At 39.2% G+C, this 24,062-nt stretch overlaps 1 protein-coding gene across 4 annotated transcripts in view; it reads right to left on the bottom strand.

Annotated features, from left to right (window-relative positions):
* The window catches only part of fgfrl1a (fibroblast growth factor receptor like 1a), a 217,402-nt gene that overhangs the window by 98,825 nt on the left and 94,515 nt on the right, over nt 1-24,062 (bottom strand). For all 4 annotated transcript variants that reach the window (XM_067390762.1, XM_067390761.1, XM_067390764.1 and 1 more), the window contains one exon: nt 1,260-1,532. In XM_067390762.1, coding sequence (XP_067246863.1) covers nt 1,260-1,473 — 214 coding nt within the window. In that variant the 5' untranslated portion in view covers nt 1,474-1,532. The remainder of the gene's footprint in view (nt 1-1,259; nt 1,533-24,062) is intronic.

Genomic DNA, 24,062 nt, shown 5'->3' with positions numbered 1-24,062 from the left:
AACTGCTGCTTGCCTGTTTGTCCTGCCGCCATATTTTTTATAAACGTGTCTTTCAATATATATATATATATATATAAGTGCTTGGTGGACTGAAAATACTCTTGCCCTCGGACTAAGAGATATTTTCGAACTGTATAACGGACAGACAACCCCAAATAAGACACACAATACACAGAGCGCTTGCTGAAGACGCAGAAGCTAGCGTTCTTTGTTCTCAGGGGTGCTTTATAGTTTCCTGGTCCGTGACGTCACCCGCTCTGACGTCCCGTTACACTATTGGTTCGATTACACAAGTGCTTCAAGACGTAATCACGCAGAGGCGTTCCCAAAGCGACTACGCAGCGTCGATGTTCCCATGAAAGGGAACTTGTTGTTTTTCGCATTCAGATGACAACGTTGTCAAAATGATCCCCATTCACATGACTCAAACGACTAAAAACACTGTATTATGCTGCCAGGCCAATAGTTGGCGATGCCACTTTGTAAAGAAACACTACACACATATAGACAGAACACATAATATGAATGAGCATGATGTATTACGTATATATGCACAAATTTTCACAAATTCACGTTTTGGTTGTTTACATGGAGATGATAGCAGTATTGTTTTCAAAAGCTTGCATTTTCAGGGCCCCCAAAACTAGATGTTAAATAGATGTCGTGTAAATAAGCGGCCAAAAAGTTTTCCGTTTTTAGTTGAAAACGTTGTGTAAACGGCCCCTAGACCACAAACAAACTGAACATAAACCTGACAGTGAAAGAGTAAGAAAAGCTAGTTGCAGCTTGAGCCAGCTTCAAATGCAGATATATGTATGTACAGCTGGCTAATGAGAGCTGTGTAATCTGGGTCTGTATAAAAGTGTTTATTCTGTTTGAACTGATTTTGAGGATACTGTCCTCTCAAGTGAAAGAGCATCTTCAGAGTCTCATGTTTGCCGAGAATGATGAAAGGCTATAAAGGAAAGGCTGTGCAGAAAGCCTTTATAAGAAGATTGGGATGTTTTATTACATTTACATTTATGCAAATGACTAACCTCAGGAACACTGTCACTCATTTAAAATACTCCAAATGCAATCACATAAGAACAAGGTTAAGAACAAATTCACTCATTTAGGTGAAAATTGTTCGTGACAATTTCTCCTGTGAGTACAAATATGAAATACTGCACACATATATTACTCTATGAGACCCACTGTTCTCAAGATAAACTGCTATTTTGAGAGGTTTTGTGAAAAAGTAGCTAAAGCATGCTTACCGATGACGATGAGGGTGTAGTTAATGTTGATGCTGCCAAAGCCATTGGTGGCTTTACAAATGAAGGTCCCAGCATCCTCTGCCTCCACCTCTTTGATGCGCAGGGCTTGGTGAAGGACCCTAAAGCGCATCCAACCACTGTGGATGTTTCGTCCATCTTTGGTCCACATGATGAGGGGTGGCGGATCGCCCTCCACAGGGCACTGAAGTTTCATGTTGCGCCCAATTCTGACGGTCTGCCGGTGGGCAATCTTCTCGGCTACACGTGGAGGACCTATAGAAAACAAGATGATGTTAATTACTGTCATTGTAGAGCGCTGTCTGGCTTTGGAAAAAATTCAAACCCTTTTCCTTGATAAATTACTGATGAAATAGCAGGAGAAACAAAATTATGGTAAACCAAAGTGCTTTGTTAGCGGGTTAAGCCGAGTTCAGACTGCACGATTTTAGCCCCGATTTTGGCTCGCCAACAGGTTTTGGGAAATCGCCAACAAATGCCCGAAATCACAGGCAAATCGGTGCTCATTCATGCGAGTGACAATCATGCAGTGTTAATGAGCAAAGACGTGATTGAGAAAATCACAGATGAGTCGCCGACGCCCGTGAGATATTTGGCATGCTAAATATCGGGACCTGTCGGCGATTCAAAATCCTGCTGTGTGAAAGGTGTTCTGACTGAAAACTACATCGACGATGACCGACAGCCAATGAGAGAGCAAGATACAGAGCAGCGGGGAGTTCGGGGAGGAGTTATAGACCACTCTCATTGCAGAACACACAATCCTTGTTCCTGCTGCAAATCAGCGCACAGGCAATTCGTATTGCAAGCTTCTTGCAGGCTACCATTTTTAATAATAATCCCAGTGTCACGTGAGAATTCCGGTCTTGCACTTGTGATATCGCGTTGTTTCCTTGTCACATCTCGCGTTTGTTTGGTTGTGAAACGTAGTTTGTGTGCCAGACAGAGTTGTTGGCGATTCTTCCTATTGTAATGTCATGTAGTGTGAAACCTTCTGTCGCCAATCCATTGTGCAGTGTGAACACAGCAGCGACTGAATGCTGGCCAAGATAGTCATGCAGTGTGAAAAGAACAGTGACCCGACTACTTTGAAAATCGTGCAGTCTGAACTCAGCTTGTATTATCTCACTCAAGTGCATCCTATATAGCTTCCTTATGAGATTTTGAAATTAACAATAACTAAGATAAATAAATGCATTAGAAGTATGTTAACTATTGTTAACAAATCAAACCTTATTGTTAAGTGTTACTTACATGATATTATGAGTTACATTTACAAAATGAACGTTGTATTTTGTTAATGATATATATTTCATACTTTAATTAATACAAAATTAGTGCATACATTTTTAATGAATGCAGTGTTTAGTCTGTTATATTCTGACAAATATTTGTCATAAAATTTAAATTCCATTCCATGAGAGTAAAAAAAAACCAAAATATATATTTTTACTACAAATTTTTATTAAAGTTTTTACTACAATGAAAGGACATTTTGTCAAATAACAAAAACTGAGTAAAGTATGTTCCGTAATGTGATCCTTCCGTCAACAACCAGAAGCATTTAATGACAAAAAATATAGTAAAAACTTTCTCAATCTATCTGAAATTACCCTTCATACTACATCAGTACATACAAACTGGGCCATGTTTTGAAATGACATGAATGTCAAAGAGACCAAAATTCACCACACAAAATCAAATGTTCATTGTTCAAAATGTTCACTGTTAGATTAGGTTCACATGAACCCAACCTTTGGACTTTTTAAAGTGAATTAAGTGGTTCCTCTGTTCCTCCACGTTCTAAACAAGCTAACAGAACTTTAAGATCAATGCTCATGAAAACCTGTTGTGTTCCCTCATAATCTTTAATCAAAAACATTTACATGACTGCTCGCTATGGAATCTCTTTTCTGATGACGTGTTCAACAGCACAATAAGATTGTCCAATGGCCAGATGAGTTTCAATCCCTCCCCATCCTGTCACTCACATGAAACAATCAAGCAATTAGCAAACAACAACTTTCTACAATCTAATAAACTCCCAATTAACAAATCAAGTGCCATTTTACTTTTTTCTTGCTCAAGAAGCCGTTTCACTCAAACATATATGTCAAAATAGGGAAGAAATGTTGGTCCATCATGACAAATTTTCTGTTCTGAAAATCCTCAATGGTTTTCAGCAGTTCACACAATAGTCTTATATACTGGCTGATGGACTGAAGTAAAGCGAAAACTTCAGGGCAGGCAACTAAGAAATTTTCTTTTCAAGAGATCAGTTGGAGGTTGAGAGCATCTTGGCTCGGCTGAGCAGAGCGAGGCTTCCCCCTGCCCACGCACAGCCCTGCTTACTCCCGTTAAAAGACTGAATGCAGGAAATTGATATTGTCACTGTTTATGTCTGCAGGGAAATTTTAACCGCAGCTCCCTGTCAGCCAGCCATGTCTCACTGGCATTCTGCATTGTTTGAGCGCTCCTCAGTTGGTGGCTCCGAGGAGGTTAGAAAGGTCAGAGTCTGCAAATACTGTCCGCGCTTGTTTCTCTCAAGGCTGTGTGAGTCACTCTAATAGCTGTTTACATAAGGCTAATGCCAGATTGGTTCCATATAGCTGCCACAAAACTAGATCTTGTGGTGAAAAATTTAAGAAACAGACTTAAACATGCAGCCATAAGCATGAAGGATATAATTACGTTTTAGATCTTTTCTCTTAAAAAACACCATGCCTTTAATTGCAGCCATCACTCGGATAAATGAAGAGGAAGGAGTGTTTTATCTCATTGTCAGACATTCATCCAACACATAATCATTTCCAAATCCATCTCAACAAATTAAATCCACAATCTGATGAATGACAGAGGTTGAGTCTGAAAAAAAAAAAAAACATATCATAAAGTCATCTGAAGCCATATGTCAGGTTAATATGAGGGTATGGTGTAAACATGGTGTAACTGAAGGTTAAGGTCGCAACTTGCTGTATTAATAAATCAAGTGATCACAGGTGTGCAACTCTATGTATATCTGCTATTTTATAATGGCCTCAAAAAAATTAAATAATTATATTTCAGGATTCCAGAAGTTTTAAGAAATTAATGAATTCTTCAAGATTCCTTTTAACCAATGAATTTACATGATATTTTTAGTTTGTGATTTAATGGATTTTTTAAGGATTAAGGGTTTTTAAAAAGTCATTTTTACTCAATAAAATATTAGCTTAGCATTGAAAATGTATATTCATTACAAAATGCCCATGGCATCACACTTTTAAAATTAGGCTTCCTCATACTGTATATCCTGGCTTTCCAAGACTGTGTTTCTCTCTCTCTCTCGCTCTGCATTCCACAAAAGAATTATTATTATTATTTTTTTAGCAATTCATTTTTAACTGTTTTTTCTTTAAATTAAAAAAAAAAAAAAAAAAAAAAAACTAGGAGAGTCCATTAAATTATAGAAATATGTAAATCCATGAATATATTTTTGCTGGAAACTTTACCATACCACGCAAAACACTACTGAATAGTATTTACATACATTTAGCTAACATATTTACATATGCTTTCAAGACTATTACAACAATGTAGAATAAATCACAGAAATCCATGCCAAATTTTCATTCTTAAGAACAACTGAGATTTTAAAGCTCTGGCAGTGGCAAATATTATCAGTATTCCTTGGAATATAGAGCACAAGTGCAATATTTTGTCCATATTTGAAGCTCTGCACCATCTATCATCAACATCTGCATTTGCTGTATGGAAAAGAGCAGCGAGGAAATTCTTTAAATGGTTTTATATGCTGATAGATATCAAATGTCCATGAAGTGTAACAGCAAAACTGTTTGATGTCGAATCAAAGGGGACTTCTAGTGAAAAATGTATTTCATGCCTGGTTTCACATTACTTTGATATGATGTTGTGCCCAGTGGGAGCGTGAAGGAGTCACTGGCACAGGTATGGAGCCAACCTGACTACAGCACACTAGTGTGTCCCACAGACACCAGTGTGTAGTTGACATGTTGATGGATGATGTCTAAAAGTGTGAAAAAGAAATTAGTCACAGTCAGGAGCTAGCCAGAGTCATGTTCTCCTGCTCTGTTCGAATGGCTTTCTCATCAGAGTAAAATCTTACTGCTGAGCCGTTTCACAGATTGAAATCTCATTCTTCTTTTGGAGGACCGTACGCCCACACTTTGAGCAGATTTATGGCCCTCCCACTCCGGGTCTTCTGTTCGCAGGTTGGTCACGAGGCCTCTCCTCCTCATAGACCGACAGTACTGCATGTTTCACAGAATGATGTTTTATTAACAAAATTCGGGAGGAGCAACGTTCAAATAATCTGACTAATCATCACGTCATCTCGGCCAGCTGTCAGCAATCAGTAATCAACATATCTACCCAATCAGTACGAGTGAAAGCATATATAAATAAGACACGGTCGACTCACCCATATTCCTCGACAGTTTGACAGTATCCCTCCACCACCCCGTCTCCTCACACCTGCACTGGTTACTTTCCAGAATACTAACCAGAATGGGGGAAGTAATCTGGGTTCGTGCCAAAATACCGAGCTCGGAGCCCTCTCCTCGGACAGCAAGCCAAATACGCATACTACTACGCATATATTTTGATCTATTTATAATCTGATTATTTGTAAGTGTGAACTCGTGAATTAGAGGTGCGTGGGAGAAAACAAAGGACCTGAACTTTCACAAGCAGTGCTCGGTTTGCCTTCCAACTCTACTCTCTTCAGCCCAAAGATGCAACGGCTTCCACAAAAGTCACAGAAGTCAATGCCAGGGTCAGGAAAGCACCCTCCGAAACAACACATGGTGTAACGGTATTTACAATGTCTGAATAAATAAATGTGTTACAATGGGCAACAACACACATTTAAACAGCAGACTTTAAAAGACTTTAAAAAGCCTGCACATCTGTATAAATATTGGGTGTGTGAGAGTATTTGTGAGGAATGAGCTTGGTGAATGAGGGGAACGGCAGGTCAAACTCTTTAAAAGGCAATCTGTTTTCTCCATTCAACATAAACGCATTCCCTTCTGTCGCAACACTATACAATACGGAGGCCGGTCTCTCATTCGTCTCTGTGCACCAGGGAACTCTCAGCGAGTTGCAGTCTTCCATATCCCTCCTTCCCTTTTACGGCCTGTTAGCTTAAGGTATCCCAACATGCACGTCTGGAATGTCAACTAATGAGGGGGAAAAAATGATTCGGTAAGAGGCCAACACAAGTAGCATTCCATCATATACTCTCTTAACTCCAGCTCTCTGCCAAAAAGCCTATCCAGGACGAGTGGCGTAAAGAAAGCATTCTCTTAAGAATTAATATCTATCCTTGAGCCAGCTAGATAGGGCCCTTTAGTGCGAAAGAAGTCGAGGAATAATATTTTGGTTGGCCTTGTGTTAGAAGCACAGGATGTGCTTTGGAGCGCAAGAGGTCTGAGCTATCGAGTGCCAATGTATTCACCTTCAGGAAGTGGGCTGTGATAGAGTAAGATACCCCTCTCCCTGCCTTCACTTCCTCTGTCTTACAGGAGTCTGTTTTATTGCTAATCGTATTCGTTTTCCACCATTAATTATCACGATTAACCGTTATATTTAAAACATGAAAAATCGATATTGTGTTAATTAAGGGTCTGACAATATATATTGATAACCGTAATATTTAGAATGAATTATACACATGATAATGTGACACGTAAATAATCCAGTGGCAGTACCTGGTTGACATCACAAAGTACAATATGTGGTGGAATTACACCTTAACGCTGCCATCTGACATTCTCTACACAGCAGAGCATGTGAGTGAAAACGCTTTTAGTTTCATATTTATCTTTAAATATTATAATGTTATTTTTTTATTTAATTTATGTTGATTATTTAAAGTGAACAGCACAAGTAAGATAGGATAGCTACATCAAAAGATGCGCAATATATCAAGAGACATGGAGTGGGTCAGACATGATTTTGACCACTTCAATACATTTTGTAGAAAACCTTTTGTTAAAGTGATTTTCATTTTGTATAAATTGTATCTTAATTTGAATCAATGTTTCATCAACCAATTGCCTGGATTTAATAAATAAGCAACAAATATAGCAGACAATATAATGGAGGGGCTGGCGCGCGATCACTTGCACATGAACTGGAGCGCGTCTCATAAATTAACCGAAACAGCTTATAGGCTACTTGCCTCACAGACATGAGAAATATATCTATAGAAAGTTTGAAATAAATAATTTTAAATTAAACAATTCAAAACAAAAAGAAATAGGCTACTCTGATTTTGTAATCCGTATGAAATGTGCATTAAAAAATGTGCATCCGTATGAAAAATGCAGATAGAGACGTTTTGAATGATTTAACATGGAGAATTAACACACCATTTTGACAGTATATGGTTTGTCTTTGTTCAAGCCATCTTGGTTATTTTCGTAAGGACAATGTATATTTATAATGCTATGCTAATCTACATAGCCTTTATCACTATATAGAATACTATAAAATAATATAACTTCTGCCTCATCAGAAAGTCTTTTCAGTTCTTCGGGATACATTCAGGCAATGTTTTTTACTCCAACTTGAAATCAGATAAACTAAATGCTTGTCTTCCTTCATAAAAATTTGCTAAAGACAGAGAATGCAAAAAGTAAAAATAATTGTGCCTTGTGTTTATCAGTTGTTTGTTTATCAGTTGTTTATCACTATCTGATTTCCCTTAAGTATAGTTGTTGTATGCAATGGCGTGATTCATTGGCTTAAAAAAAAGAATGAAAAAGACAAAAGTAAAGATTAATTGACTGATAACATTAGGTTTTTTTCAAGGCTTCTATAGATATCACAACATATCAATATCATGAATTCTTTTGGCCAAGATAACCGTGGTGTGAAAAATCTGATATTATGACAGCCCTAAAATGAATGCATTGTTGATTAGAGTTGCATCAAAAATATTCTTATGAAAATATACAAGACGGCTTGAAGAACACAGTTAAACCATATACTCTCGCAAATTGTGTTTATTGTCTTCATATTTAATAAGTCAAAGTGTTCCTATCTTCTTTTTATTCAGCCATAGTTGTATTATGGATATCCTTGAATGGCATGTAATTTTACTTCTGTGAGGCATTTTTGAACTTTCTGCGTGAGGGCGCCCTCCGACTTCCAGTATGAATTAAACATACATAACATTTCTAATGATTTATAGTTATAGGCCGCCTGCTTTTTTTTCTCAAAAAAAAAAAATTAACCAGAAAAATCACAATTAGACGCAGCCCTAGTTGTTTCTGATATCAGCATTTTCACAGTTGTTTTGTTGTTTTTTTACAGGAACTAGATGCCACTGATGAGTCGTGCTGAAACAGTTTTTCTCTGTGAACATTCTACAAACATCAGCAAGCTGCACTACACAAACATGGTAAAATGAAAAAACAAAACAAAAAAAAACACCTTGGAAATGACAGGTATATTGAACAGGAACTGTTTCAGGAATGGTACAAAAGTGTTTTTCAGCTGACAGGGCCATTAGGGGAGGGTCTGTGTCTTCCCAGGTGTGAAACACATCATTATATAGAAAAAGAATGGCATCTACGCTAATATTAGTCTTTCTGTTTATCCCGAGGTTTACCGTAGTCAACCGGATTCGGGGCAATTTCCAGATGAGACCGAGGACTGGTGCCTTGACACGACCACAACGCAGCCCTGTATCAGCAGAGATCGAGTCGGCTAGATCATCCATTGTGAAGACATCATCAACACGACAGCCAGTGCCACAGTTTCCACAAAATTATAATCACGATTATTAATCATGTTTATTCTATCAAAAGAGTAATGTAAAACAAGGGCTCCCTCCACGACAGGGCCAGCCCGAAGGGTAGGACTCTGTACTGGTGTGCACGTCCTTCGAACGCGACCCGCAGGAATGGCCTGTGTCGCGGAAGGATCGAGACATGAAAGTACGCGTCCTTCAGGTCGATCGCTGCAAACCAATCCCGGGGACGGATGCATTCGAAAATGTGTTTCTTCGTGAGCATCTTGAACGGTAGTTTGTGAAGGCTCCGATTCAAGACTCGCAGGTCCAGGATAGGTCGTAACCCACCGCTTTTCTTGGGTACAATGAAGTAGGGACTGTAGAACCCTGACCTCATATCGGCTGGAGGGACCGGCTCTATCACGTCCTTCGCCAATAGGACTGTGATCTCCGCACGCAAGACAGGGGCATCGACATTTTTCACTACAGTGAAGTGGACACCCTTGAACCTGGGGGGACGCTGGGCGAACTGAATCGCGTAGCCGAGCCTGATGGTCCAAATGAGCCAGCGGGACGAGCTGGTGAGCGCTAACCAGGCTCCCAGAGACCGCACCAGCGGGACCAGAGGAACCACAGGCGTACCCGCAGCGGGGCAGCGAGGTGGGATGCAGGGACGCGGCCCGGGAGGCTCTCTCTGTGAAGCGGCCCGAAGCGGCGTCACAGTGTGCTGTGCAACACTTACCTGCTTCCACGGGAGGACAGAGGGAGCAGTCGAGGCTTTGACTGCCTGCTGCACGCTGCTGTCCGCTGGCGACAGAAGAGGGGGATGAGAGTGGTGAGGTTCTTGCCCTCCCACTGCTCTCCTCTTCCAATGTGAATTGGCTCGTTTTAGTTACACTCGAAGTAGATTGGCCTCTCTGGCGAGATTCCTATTCGTTGGTCTGTCCGATGTACGTCGAATGTGACCGACTGAATGGGAACTATGGCTATTTTGCAAGTTCTTTACCAACCTACACTTCACCCAAAAGGCCTGTAGGTGGCACAAAGACTTAAATTTAACCAACTATGATAACTTCGTTAGATGGTAAATCAATACAAAACATGGTTTTGGTGAGCGCTTTGTAATATGTATTCACATTAGATTTTAAAGCAACACAATTCGTTTGCAATAAGACAAACCAGATTCAAATTGCCCGGCAAATTCGTAAAGCAAAGAAAAATAATTTCTAGCTGATCAACATTATGAAAACTGGTAAAACCTTTAGGAACTTCAAAAGATAAAACAGCAAAATTCGTAATATTACTTCCAGTATTTCCAAATTATGTTCATTTTCATAGAGCGGGCCAATATCGTGACGATTATTTAAAATCAATCAAGAGAAACAGATATTGTTATCGTGATAAAATATGATTAATCGTGCAGCCCTAATTTAATTTAATTTAATTTAATTTGACTTGACATTTGATATTCAACAGTATCCTTAACATTTATTCAACAGTGCTTTTGATCTGCCTGCATTGACACTATTCTTTAATAGGAAAAAGTATATACCATTTATCAATGTAAAGCTGCTTTGACACAATCTGCATTGTAAAAAGCACTATATAAATAGAGGTGACTTGACTTGACTTGACTATTCATGATCGATATGAAAACCTTTTTCATATTAAAACTAACAAAGCACAAAGAGTATTGCGACTATTGGATATAGACTTGTGCCGATATTCGGTAATGCGATAAATCGCGATAATGAATATGCACGATATTGTAATCGTCGGCACTTCAGAATACCGTAAATAATAATTTATTACCAATTATACATTTTTTTATAAGGCAATTAAGAATACTTTACCCATCAATCGTATAAAATGCACAACACTGCTGTATTCTGTGTCAAAAGGACACGCGCTCAGATGTAAACAATCCCAACGTGCACGAGAAGCACGTGGCGGAACCAGTGAAGGAGACGAGCTGAATGAAAGTGCGCGTTCACTCTCTGACAGCAGAGGGCGCTGATGGAACAGCAGCGTGCAGCGGTTACCACGGAAACCGTGCAAACAAAGTAACTGCGCTAGTGAAGTTTTTAAAATGCTTCAAACAGCCATTCATTTTTTTGTAATCTCAGTGTTGTTCATCACAGCACCAAATACTGAATACTTAAAAAAGACTTAAAAGGATATTTATTTACAAACCTTAACATTTTTATATTTTAATCTGGACTACAACATGCCCTAATGATTAGAAATGTTCTGATCATTTGTTATTGTTCAGTAAAACTTTGAAAACATACAGCTTCATTAGTTAACATGTTAATTCATTATCACTAAACTGACAATAAAAATACTTATAAAGTATTAATTATTATTCATTAATGTTAATTTCTTAGTTGCTATTTAATAACATTACTAAAATCAAAATAACTTATTTAATGGACCTGAGATAAAACTAACAATGATCAGTTGTGTTTCTAAACTAACATTAACCTTAGTTAATGCATTAAATAGAGTAAAGTGTTATCTGTTGTTCTTTATAGCCTAATTCTTTTGCATTTTAATCTGTTTGAAAATTTGAGTTGTTTTGTTTTATTACAAAAAGAGTTCTTAAACCTGTTAAACTGACAGAAATGGTTTTGCAACTTATTTTAATACCGTGATAATACCTTGATAATACATTATACCGTGATAAAAGCTTCATCAATTAATCGCAACATGAAAATTTGATACCGTCACATGCCTAATTGGATATATTCTGATATATACTGTACGGCCTAAAACAGATCATAGCAATATAAAGAAACAAAGTCATATGATTTAATATGAAGCGTCTGTAACGGTCATGTCCATAAAGCTTATTATGGATGTTCAGAGCAAAGTAGTGAGAGGAACTGTTGATCCTAACAAGCATAAACATAATTTAGCTTTGCATATAAAGTTTCAAGTTATTTGCATTTATAATTGTTATATGACATAAACGTAATCTTTAAAATGTTACAGACGTGACAGAGCACTGAAGCGTCTTGACCTCTTTATTCCAGCCCTTATAAATTCAACAGGCAGTGCTGTTATGACAAAATTAGTATATTTATTTCTCAGGGATGCCTCCATCTTTCTACACAATGCTTACTGTTAAAATAAAGTTTAAAAAAAAGGGGGGTCTTTGATCCTTTTTTTGAAAGCATGAAATATGGTTGGTTGAAAATGTAAAGCATGGTTGCTTACCTCATATATTGTGGATAAACAAGACAATTGTCCTAAAATTTCTGTTAGAGCACATTAATACAGTATATTACAGACCTAAATGGACAATTTAAAAAGCGTTTTGTTCTTTTAGTAAAAAATGTTTTGTTTTTTCATGGTAAAGATGACCTTTGTGTGGAATTGCCCTTAAAAACAAGGAATTATGTGGGTAACGTAAAACCATATCCTCCTAGAAAGGTTGTTGCACCTCAAAAAGGTTGATTTAGACAAATTCAGAGATCAAATAATAATATTTTTTATAAGTGCTTTAACAGATTTTTACATTTCTACTTTTGAAACCCTCCAATAAATCTGAGTAGATTTTAAATCCATGAAAGTGATAGTTCACCAAAAAACAGATAATTATTTTGTTTACACACCCTCAGGTTGTTCCAAATCTGTATGACTTTTATTCATCTTCAAAACACATTTTTTATGAGATATATATATATATATATATATATATATATATATATATATATATATATATATATATATATATATATATATATATATATATATATATATATAGATTTATTTATTTTTATTTATTTTTTGTATATCCATTGAAAGTCTATGTAATGAACATTTTCAAGTTTCAAAAAGTTATGTAGACATCATAACAATAATCCATATGAATTGAGCAAAGTCTTCTGAAGAGACACAATCGCTTTATATAAAAAAATTATTTAATTTAGGCTTTTATTTATTTATAAACATTGCACATCAACATGCATAAATAGAACACAACGAATTAATGTTTGGAATGTCATTGACATTTTTGGGTGACCTGAGACAAGCTGAAACTATTTTCTGTACTAGATGACCGTTCTTGGGCCTTTATATTCATTAAGTTGTATTTAAGCAGGAATATTTTGTTTAAATCAAACAAGCCAAATGCATAAAATCAAATGTGTCAAGCACATACAGTATCTCACTTTTGAAATACATGATCGAGACAATGTATGCATGTATTGCCTCAGAATTTGTGTCTGAATAGCACTCCCTCCATGGGTGTGGCCGCATTAGCGGATAATGAGCTGAATCACGGGCGTCTGATATGTGTCTCTTTTCATACAGATTACATAAATATTAGCAAGTTACAGACCCATTTATGTCTAAAATACTAGAAAAAGTGGTGTCGGCCTAATTGTACTCCTTCTTGCAAAAAAACGCTATCTATATTCAGTCAGGATTCAGATCTCATCATAGCACAGAAACTGTGCTCGTTAAAATTACAAATGACTTACTTCTAGCTTCTGACCAAGGCTGTGTATCAATACTAGTGTTACTTGATCTCAGTGCTGCGTTCGACACTATAGATCACAAAATACTCCTAGATCGACTACAAAATTACACTGGCATTCAGGGCCAGGCATTATGGTGGTTTAGGTCGTACCTATCAGACGTCACAATTTTGTTCATATAAACGGGGAAAAATCTAAGATAACGATAGTCAACTATGGAGTGCCGCAAGGATCTGTGTTAGGCCCTCTGCTATTTTCAATATACATGCTGCCACTCGGCAATATTATAAGACAACATGGAATTAGTTTCCACTGCTCTGCCGATGATACTCAGTTATATATTTCAACACAACCAGATGGAATCTCTAAATTATCCAATCTGACAGAGTGTGTTAAAGAAGTAAAACATTGAATGACTAGTAAATTCCTTCTATTAAATTCAGATAAGAATGAAGTATTACTTATTGGCCAAAAACCTGTACAAAGAATCTTTCAGACTACAATCTGCATTTAGAAGGATGTACTGTTAAAGACAGTTAAAGACCTGGGTGTTATATTAGACAGCAACGTGTCCTTTGAAAATCATATTTCATATGTTACAAAAACAGCCTTCTTCCACCTCAGAAACATTGCTAAGATACGGAATATGTTATCTATTTCTGATGCAGAAAATTTAGTTCATGCTTTCATGACGTCTCGACTAGATTACTGTAATGCATTATTAGCTGGTTGTCCTGCTTCCTCAATAAATAAGCTACAATTAGTATAAAATGCAGCTGCTAGAGTTCTTGCCAGGTCAAGAAAATATGATCATATATCCCCAATCTTATCATCTCTGCACTGGTTACCCATTAAGTTCCGTATCAATTATAAAGTATTGCTAATGACCTATAAGGCTCTAAATCAGGGGTGGGGAACGTTGATCCTGGAGGGCCATTGTCCTGCAGAGTTTAGCTCCAACCCTAATTAAACACACCTGAAACTAATCAAAGTCTTCAGGATTATTAAAGTAACAGGCAGATGAGTGTTTTTTTCAGGGTTGGAGCTAAACTCTGCAGGACAATGGCCCTCCAGGATCAACGTTCCCCACCCCTGCTCTAAATGGTTTAGCTCCTGTGTACTTAAAGGGTTACTTCAGGATTTAGCATTAAGCTTTGTATTAGTAGAATACCACTAGTATTTTCGAATTACCGTGCTTTCCCCCTTCATATCAGCCCGAGATGAGAGATTAATGCATTTTTATTCTGTAAAAAGCCTCCGATGACGCAAAAATTGTCATTTTGCGTCATCGGAGGCTTTTTTGGCCAGAGGCTTAAAACTACAGCCAGTAATAGCAGGTAGTTCCGCATTTTTTCACCACGCCCATACATATGCGCGTTTGAGGTTACTCACGGACATAGATCAGGCCAGGCTGTTCGTCCTCTGGGAAAGTGAATATAGATGGTATCGCGGTGTCCTTCAGAATGGTTCTCTTCATTGCAAAGATATTTGGTTCGTAGTCCTCGTGCTTGAAATGGAGACTACATATTCTGCGGTTTTTTTTAGGTTTTCTATAACAGTGTCATCTCCAAACTTCGGGTGTTTGATGGCCGCCAGCCACTGTTTACATCGCTCCAAATCGTTTACATCGCTCCAAATCTTTAACTTAATCGGAAAATGATGGAAACTTACTTGTCCTTTCCTGGTTTTTAGGTGTACATCCAGGTACAAAGCAATTTAGCACCATTTTGCTGTAAATGTATGAACTAACTCAATATTTATTTGTTTGAATTTTCCTGAATGCCGCCTGTAACCGATAGGCATGGTTTGGGCGTGGCCTCGCAAGGGCAGCAAAACAAGTGCATTCTGGGAGTTGTTGTCTTTCATCCACATTAGTCAAAAATACATTTTCTGCCTTTTCTCAGTCTAGAAAGCTCCAAATTCAAAAATAATTTCACATTTCTACTACATAAATGACCAATTTTAATTACACATTCATCTTTCCAGGGGTGAAGTACCCCTTTAACCAATCTTCTATTGCCCTACAATCCTTCACGCTCTTTAAGATCACAAAACTCTGGACTTCTGGTTGTACCTAGGATATCTAAGTCCACTAAAGGAGGGAGAGCGTTTTCACATTTGGCTCTGAAACTCTGGAATAGCTTTCCTGATAATGTTAGGGGCTCAGACTTGCTCACCCAGTTTACATCTAGATTAAAGATGCATCTCTTTAGCCAAGCATTCACATAATGCATCTCATACCAGATCAATTGCACATGACTATCTTTGCTTAATGTTATGAACAGCAGCTACGCTAATTATTCTCCATTTGCTTTTCCCGAGGTGACTAGAGAGAACATCAGCTTCAGTTTGGATCCAGCCTCTTAAGAAGACCTCAGATGACCAACACCTATGAAGAGACGGTGCCAACTCCTGTGAAGACTTCAGAATACGCAATCATCTGGATCAACATGCACATTGCCCAATTTCTATATCCTAATTAATAATGGTGCTTGCCAAAGGCAAAGCTCCATTCTTATTCTCCTGCATACTTATTAATGGTGCTTGCTAAAGGCAAAGCTCCATTCTTATTCTCCTGCATTCTTCTTCTTCTCCTTCTTCTGGACAAAATTTCGGCGCGCTACTCCTCCCGCAGTTTTTGTCACAGACCCACGGGTGAGGTGTCAAATCGTGCGGATTAGTCGGGAATGGTGTGCTATGACTTTTATAAGCGATCAGGTGTACGATGTTCGTCCAGCGGGCGAAAAATCGGGCGAAAAATCCCATTGATTTAACATTGGGACGAACTTTGACGAGTCATAGCTCCTAACAAGAATTTCGTAGAAACATGTGGGTCACCACAATTGAAGGGGCTGACAGGTTCTGTCAGACCATACCTCAAAATTGGGTGTAAGTTCTAACCCTGGGGCACAAGAGCTGCCCAAAGTTGCCCCATAGACATACTATGGTGAAGCCGTGCCCATGAACCAGGAAGTACTGTGTGTTTCCTACTATGGGAAATTACATAGGGATTTTGTATTGAACATAACTCTGGATCACAATGTCATAGAGACAAGGGGCTCATTTCACTCAGGCAGCCAATCAGTCTCTCAGGATCATTGTGAAGCTATCAAGCCACGCCCTAGCAACCATATAGAGCACCATAGCAACAAGTTCCATAGACTTCCATTGAAAAAGATCAAAGGAATATCTTTGGATAGGAGTGTCATAGAAACATGAGGGTGGGCTCATTTGACACGAGGCAGCAAACCGCCAATCACAAATCACCTTAAACACTTCATAGCTACGCCTTAGCAACCATTTAGAGCACCCTAGCAACCCAAAGCATTGGCAGATATCTTCAAATCTGAATATCATAGAGGCATGGAGGTTGGTTTATATCATTCATACTGGCAAGCAGCCTTTGGTTTATCATAACTGGCAGCTGCCAAGCCACTCCCTAGCAACCAAACAGAGTACCCTAGCAACCGTTTTGCAAGATCTATATCTCTGCATCAGAACATCATAAAGACATGGGGGCTGGTTTATATTAAGCAGCCTTTGGAGTATCATCATTGTTAGCTGCCAAGCCACTCCCTAGCAACCAAACAGAGTACCCTAGCAACCGTTTAGCAAGACCTATATCTCTGCATCAGAACATCGTAGAGACATGGGGGTTGGTTTATATTGTCAAGCAGCCTTTGCAGTTTCATCATTGGTAGCTGCCAAGCCACTCCCTAGCAACCAAACAGAGTACCCTAGCAACTGTTTAGCGAGATCTATATCTCTGCATCAGAGCATCATAGAGACATGGCGGTTGGCTCTTTTGACTCATGCTAGCAAACTGGACTTCCAACATGCTACACATGCTAGCAGTGAATAGCTACATGCTAATAGTGATTAGCTAAGTGCTAAAGTGGGCTGAGAACATGCCAGGGACTCTATAGAAACTCCATAGTAACTATCTGTGACAACTACCCACCATGTAACACCATAGCAACCACCCAGGTTACCATAGCAACCACCTAGCAACCATCCAGAACACCCTAACAACAGCCTAGCAACGCCTCAGCAACCACCCCAAGTACCTTAGCAACTGCCTAGCAACCACCCATGTTACCATAGCAACCGCCTAGCAACCGCGTAGCAACCACCCAGAACACCCTAGCAATGGCCTATCAAAACCTTAGCAACCACCCCAAGTACCTTAGCAACTGCCTAGCAACACCCTAGAAACCACCTTCCGCATACTTATTATTATTATTATTAATGGTGCTTGCCAAATGCAAAGCTCCATTCTTATTCTTCCGCATACTTATTAATGGTGCTTGCCAAAGGCAAAGCTCCATTCTTATTCTCCTGCATACTTATTATTAATGGTGCTTGCCAAAGGCAAAGCTACATTCTTATTATTGCTCATACTTATTAATGGTGCTTGCCAAAGGCAAAGCTCCATTCTTATTATTGCTCATACTTATTAATGGTGCTTGCCAAAGGCAAAGCTCCATTCTTATTCTTCTGCATACTTATTAATGGTGCTTGCCAAAGGCAAAGCTCCATTCTTATTCTCCTGCATACTTATTATTATAATTAATGGTGCTTGCCAAAGGCAAAGCTCCATTCTTATTCTTCTGCATACTTATTATTATTATTATTATTATAATTAATGGTGCTTGCCAAAGGCAAAGCTCCATTCTTATTCTTCTGCATACTTATTATTATTATTATAATTAATGGTGCTTGCCAAAGGCAAAGCTCCATTCTTATTCTCCTGCATACTTATTATTATTATTATTAATGGTGCTTGCCAAAGGCAAAGCTCCATTCTTATTCTTCTGCATACTTATTATTATTATTAATGGTGCTTGCCAAAGGCAAAGCTCCATTCTTATTCTCCTGCATACTTATTAATGGTGCTTGCCAAAGGCAAAGCTCCATTCTTATTCTCCTGCATACTTATTCTTCTTCTTCTGGACAAAATTTCGGCGCGCTACTCCTCCTGCAGTTTTTGTCACAGACCCACAGATGAGGTGTCAAATCGTGCGGATTATTTGGGAATGGTGTGCTATGACTTTTATAAGCAATCGGGTGTATGATGTTCGTCCGGCGGGCGAAAAACCGGGCGAAAAATCCCATTGACTTAACATTGCGACAAACTTTGACGGGTCATAGCTCCTAACGAGGATTTCGTAGAAACATGTGGGTTACTACGTTTGAAGGGGCTGACAGGCTCTGTCAGACCACATCTCAAAATGGGGTGTAAGTTGTACCCCTGGGGTGCAAGAGCTGCCCAAAGTTGCCCCATAGACTTACTATGGTGAAGCCGTGCCCATGAACCAGGAAGTACTGTGTTTTTCCTACTATGGGAAATTACATAGGGATTTTGTATTGAACATAACTCTGGATTACAATGTCATAGAGACAAGGGGGTGGGCTCATTTTTCTCAGGCAACCAATCAGTCTCTCAGGATCATTGTGAAGCTATCAAGCCACGCCCTAGCAACCATATAGAGCACCTTAGTAACAAGCTCCATAGACTTCCATTGAAAAAGATCAAATGAATATCTTTGGATAGTAGTGTCGTACAAACAAGAGGGTGGGCTCATTTGACTCGAGGCAGCAAACCGCCAATCGCAAATCACCTTAAAGACATCATAGCCACGCCTTAGCAACCATTTAGAGCACCCTAGCAACCCAAAGCATAGGCAGATATCTTCAAATCTGAATATCATAGAGGCATGGGGGTTGGTTTATATCATTGATACTGGCAAGCAGCCTTTGGTTTATCATTACTGGCAGTTGCCAAGCCACTCCCTAGCAACCAAACAGAGTACCCTAGCAACCGTTTTGCAAGATCTATATCTCTGCAACAGAGCATCATAGAGACATGGCGGTTGGCTCTTTTGACTCATGCTAGCAAACTGGACTTACAACATGCTACAAATGCTAGCAGTGAATAGCTACATGCTAATAGTGATTAGCTTAGGGTTTAAACATGACACAAACTAGTAAAAATGTGTTAGCATCATGCTGGTACCATGCTAATTGTGTTAGCATAATGCTAGTAGCATGCTAATCATGTTAGCCTAATGCTAGCAAACATGCTAATCATGTTAGCATCTTGTTAAAAACATGCTAGCAACATGGTAATCATGCTAGCATCATGCTAGCATTATGCTAATCATGTTAGCATTTTGTTAGCATAATGCTAACATGATTAGCATCTTGTTAAAATCATGCTAGCAACATGGTAATCATGCTAGCATTATGCTAATCATGTTAGCATGTTGCTAGCATTATGCTAACATGATTAGCATCTTGCTAAAAACATGCTTGCAGCATGCTAAGGGTGTTAGCATCATGCTAGCAACATGCCAATCATGTTAGCATCTTGTTAAAAACATCCTAGCAGGACGGTAATTATGTTAGCATCATGCTAATCAAGAGTGCCAAATTTTGCCACTGCAAGCACCATTCACATTTTCTTCAGGAAATGTACATTCTAGTTAATGGTGCTTGCCAAAGGCAAAGCTCCATTCTTATTCTTCTGCATACTTATTATTCTTCTTCTTCTTCTTCTGGACACAATTTCTGCGCGCTACTCCTCCCGCAGTTTTTGTCATAGACCCATGAATGAGGTGTCAAATCGACCGGCTCATTGAGGACAGGTGTGCTATGACTTTTATAAGCGATCGGGTGTACGATGTTCGTCCGGCGGGCGAAAAAGTAGCGAAAAAAATCCCATAGACTTTGCATTGGGACAAACTTTGATGAGTAATAGCTCCTAACGAGAATTTCATAGAAACATGTGGGTTACCACGTTTGAAGAGCCTGATAGGCTCTCTCAGACCATACCTCAAAATGGGGTGTACGTTGTACCCCTGGGGCGCAAGAGCTGCCCAAAGTTGCCCCATAGACATACTATGGTGAAGCCGTGCCCATGAACCAGGAAGTACTGTGTTTTTCCTACTATGGGAAATTACATAGGGATTTTGTATTGAACATAACTCTGGATCACAATGTCTTAAAGACAAGGGGGTGGGCTCATTTTACTCAGGCAACCAATCAGTGTCTCAGGTTCATTGTGAAGCTATCAAGCCACGCCCTAGCAACCATATAGAGCACCATAGCAACAAGTTCCATAGACTTCCATTGAAAAAGATCAAATGAATATCTTTGGATAGGAGTGTCATAGAAACATGAGGGTGGGCTCATTTGACTCGGGGCAGCAAACGGCCAATCACGAATCACCTTAAACACTTCATAGCCACGTCCTAGCAACCATTTAGAGCACCCTAGCAACCCAAAGCAAAGAGGGATATCTTCAAATCTGAATATCATAGAGGCATGGGGGTTGGTTTATATCATTCATACTGGCAAGCAGCCTTTGGTTTATCATTACTGGCAGCTGCCAAGCCACTGCCTAGCAACCAAACAGAATACCCTAGCAACCGTTTTGCAAGATCTATATCTCTGCATCAGAGCATCATAGAGACATGGCGGTTGGCTCTGTTGACTCATGCTAGCAAACTGGACTTCCAACATGCTACACATGCTTTCAGTGAATAGCTACATGCTAATAGTGATTAGCTTAGGGTTTAAACATGACACAAACTAGTAAAAATGTGTTAGCAGAATGCTGGTAACATGCTAATTGTGTTAGCATCATGCTAGTAGCATGCTAATCATGTTAGCATTATGCTAGCAAACATGCTAATTATGTTAGCATCTTGTTAAAAACATGCTAACAACATGGTAATCATGCTAGCATCATGCTAGCATTATGCTAATCATGTTAGCATGTTGCTAGCATTATGCTAACAAGATTAGCATCTTTCTAAAAACATGCTAGCAGCATGTTAAGGGTGTTAGCATTATGATAGCAACAAATGCTAATCATGTTAGCATGTTGCTAGCATAATGCTAACATGATTAGCATCTTTCTAAAAACATGTTTGCAGCATGCTAAGGGTGTTAGCATTATGCTAGCAACATGCTAATCATGTTAGCATCTTGCTAAAAACATCCTAGCTGGACGGTAATTATGTTAGCATAATGCTAATCAAGAGTGCCGAGTTTTGCCACTGCAAGCACCATTCACATTTTCTTCAGGAAATGTACATTCTAGTATTGTAATTACTATTCACCTAGACAAAACTTTGGCGCGTAACTCGTCCCACACCATTTGTCGTAGACCCACGAATGAGGTGTCAAATCGACCGGCTTATTGAGGAGAGGTGTGCTATGACTTTTATAAGCGATCGGGTGTACGATGTTCGCACAGCGTACGAAAAAACGGCTGAAAAAACTCCCATAGACTTAACATTGGGTCAAAATCTGTGAGATCATATCTTTGGATCAGAAGGTCATAGAGACTTGGGGCTGGGCTCTTTTGGCTCGGCCTATCAAGCAGCCAATAAGTAGTGTCACAGCAGCTTCATAGCCACGCCCTAGCAACCAATTACAGTACCCTAGCAACCGGTGCCGAATTTTGCCACTGCAAGCACCATTCACATTTTCTTCAGGAAATGTACATTCTAGTTAATGGTGCTTGCCAAAGGCAAAGCTCCATTCTTATTCTTCTGCATACTTATTATTCTTCTTCTTCTTCTTCTGGACACAATTTCTGCGCGCTACTCCTCCCGCAGTTTTTGTCATAGACCCATGAATGAGGTGTCAAATCGACCGGCTCATTGAGGACAGGTGTGCTATGACTTTTATAAGCGATCGGGTGTACGATGTTCGTCCGGCGGGCGAAAAAGTAGCGAAAAAAAATCCCATAGACTTTGCATTGGGACAAACTTTGATGAGTAATAGCTCCTAACGAGAATTTCATAGAAACATGTGGGTTACCACGTTTGAAGAGCCTGATAGGCTCTCTCAGACCATACCTCAAAATGGGGTGTAAGTTGTACCCCTGGGGCGCAAGAGCTGCCCAAAGTTGCCCCATAGACATACTATGGTGAAGCCGTGCCCATGAACCAGGAAGTACTGTGTTTTTCCTACTATGGGAAATTACATAGGGATTTTGTATTGAACATAACTCTGGATCACAATGTCATAGAGACAAGGGGGTGGGCCCATTTTACTCAGGCAACCAATCAGTCTCTCAGGATCATTGTGAAGCTATCAAGCCACGCCCTAGCAACCATATAGAGCACCATAGCAACAAGTTCCATTGACTTCCATTGAAAAAGGTCAAATGAATATCTTTGGATAGAAGTGTCGTACAAACAAGAGGGTGGGCTCATTTGACTGGAGGCAGCAAACCGCCAATCACAAATCACCTTAAAGACATCATAGCCACGCCTTAGCAACCATTTAAAGCACCCTAGCAACCCAAAGCATAGGCAGATATCTTCAAATCTGAATATCATAGAGGCATGGGGGTTGGTTTATATCATTTATACTGGCAAGCAGCCTTTGGTTTATCATTACTAGCAGCTGCCAAGCCACTCCCTAGCAACCAAACAGAGTACCCTAGCAACCGTTTTGCAAGATCTATATCTCTGCATCAGAACATCATAAAGACATGGGGGTTGGTTTATATTGTCAAGCAGCCTTTGGAGTATCATCATTGGTAGCTGCCAAGCCACTCCTTAGCAACCAAACAGAGTACCCTAGCAACCGTTTAGCAAGATCTATATCTCTGCATCAGAGCATCATAGAGACATGGCGGTTGGCTCTTTTGACTCATGCTAGCAAACTGAACTTCCAACATGCTACACATGCTAGCAGTGAATAGCTACATGCTAATAGTGATTAGCTTAGGGTTTAAACATGACACAAACTAGTAAAAATGTGTTACATCATGCTGGTAACATGCTAATTGTGTTAGCATCATGCTAGTAGCATGCTAATCATGTTAGCATCATGCTAGCAAACATGCTAATTATGTTAGCATCTTGTTAAAAACATGCTAACAACATGGTAATCATGCTAGCATCATGCTAGCATTATGCTAATCATGTTAGCATGTTGCTAGCATTATGCTAACATGATTAGCATCTTTCTAAAAACATGCTTAGCAGCATGCTAAGGGTGTTAGCATTATGCTAGCAACAAATGCTAATTATGTTAGCATCTTGTTAAAAACATGCTAACATGATTAGCATCTTTCTAAAAACATGCTAGCAGCATGCTAAGGGTGTTAGCATAATGCTAGCAACATGCTAATCATGTTAGCATCTTGATAAAAACATCCTAGCAGGACGGTAATTATGTTAGCATCATGCTAATCAAGAGTGCCGAGTTTTGCCACTGCAAGCACCATTCACATTTTCTTCAGGAAATGTACATTCTAGTTAATGGTGCTTGCCAAAGGCAAAGCTCCATTCTTATTCTTCTGCATACTTATTATTCTTCTTTATTGTCTTCTATTCTGGACACAATTTCTGCGCGTAACTCCTCCCGCAGTTTTTGTCATAGACCCATGAATGAGGTGTCAAATCGACCGGCTCATTGAGGACAGGTGTGCTATGACTTTTATAAGCGATCGGGTGTACGATGTTCGTCCGGCGGGCGAAAAAGTAGCGAAAAAAATCCCATAGACTTTGCATT

Source organism: Chanodichthys erythropterus, chromosome 1, assembly GCF_024489055.1.
Source record: "Chanodichthys erythropterus isolate Z2021 chromosome 1, ASM2448905v1, whole genome shotgun sequence".
In the NCBI taxonomy this organism is placed as follows: domain Eukaryota; kingdom Metazoa; phylum Chordata; class Actinopteri; order Cypriniformes; family Xenocyprididae; genus Chanodichthys; species Chanodichthys erythropterus.
This window is presented reverse-complemented; position numbering and strand designations above follow the sequence as displayed.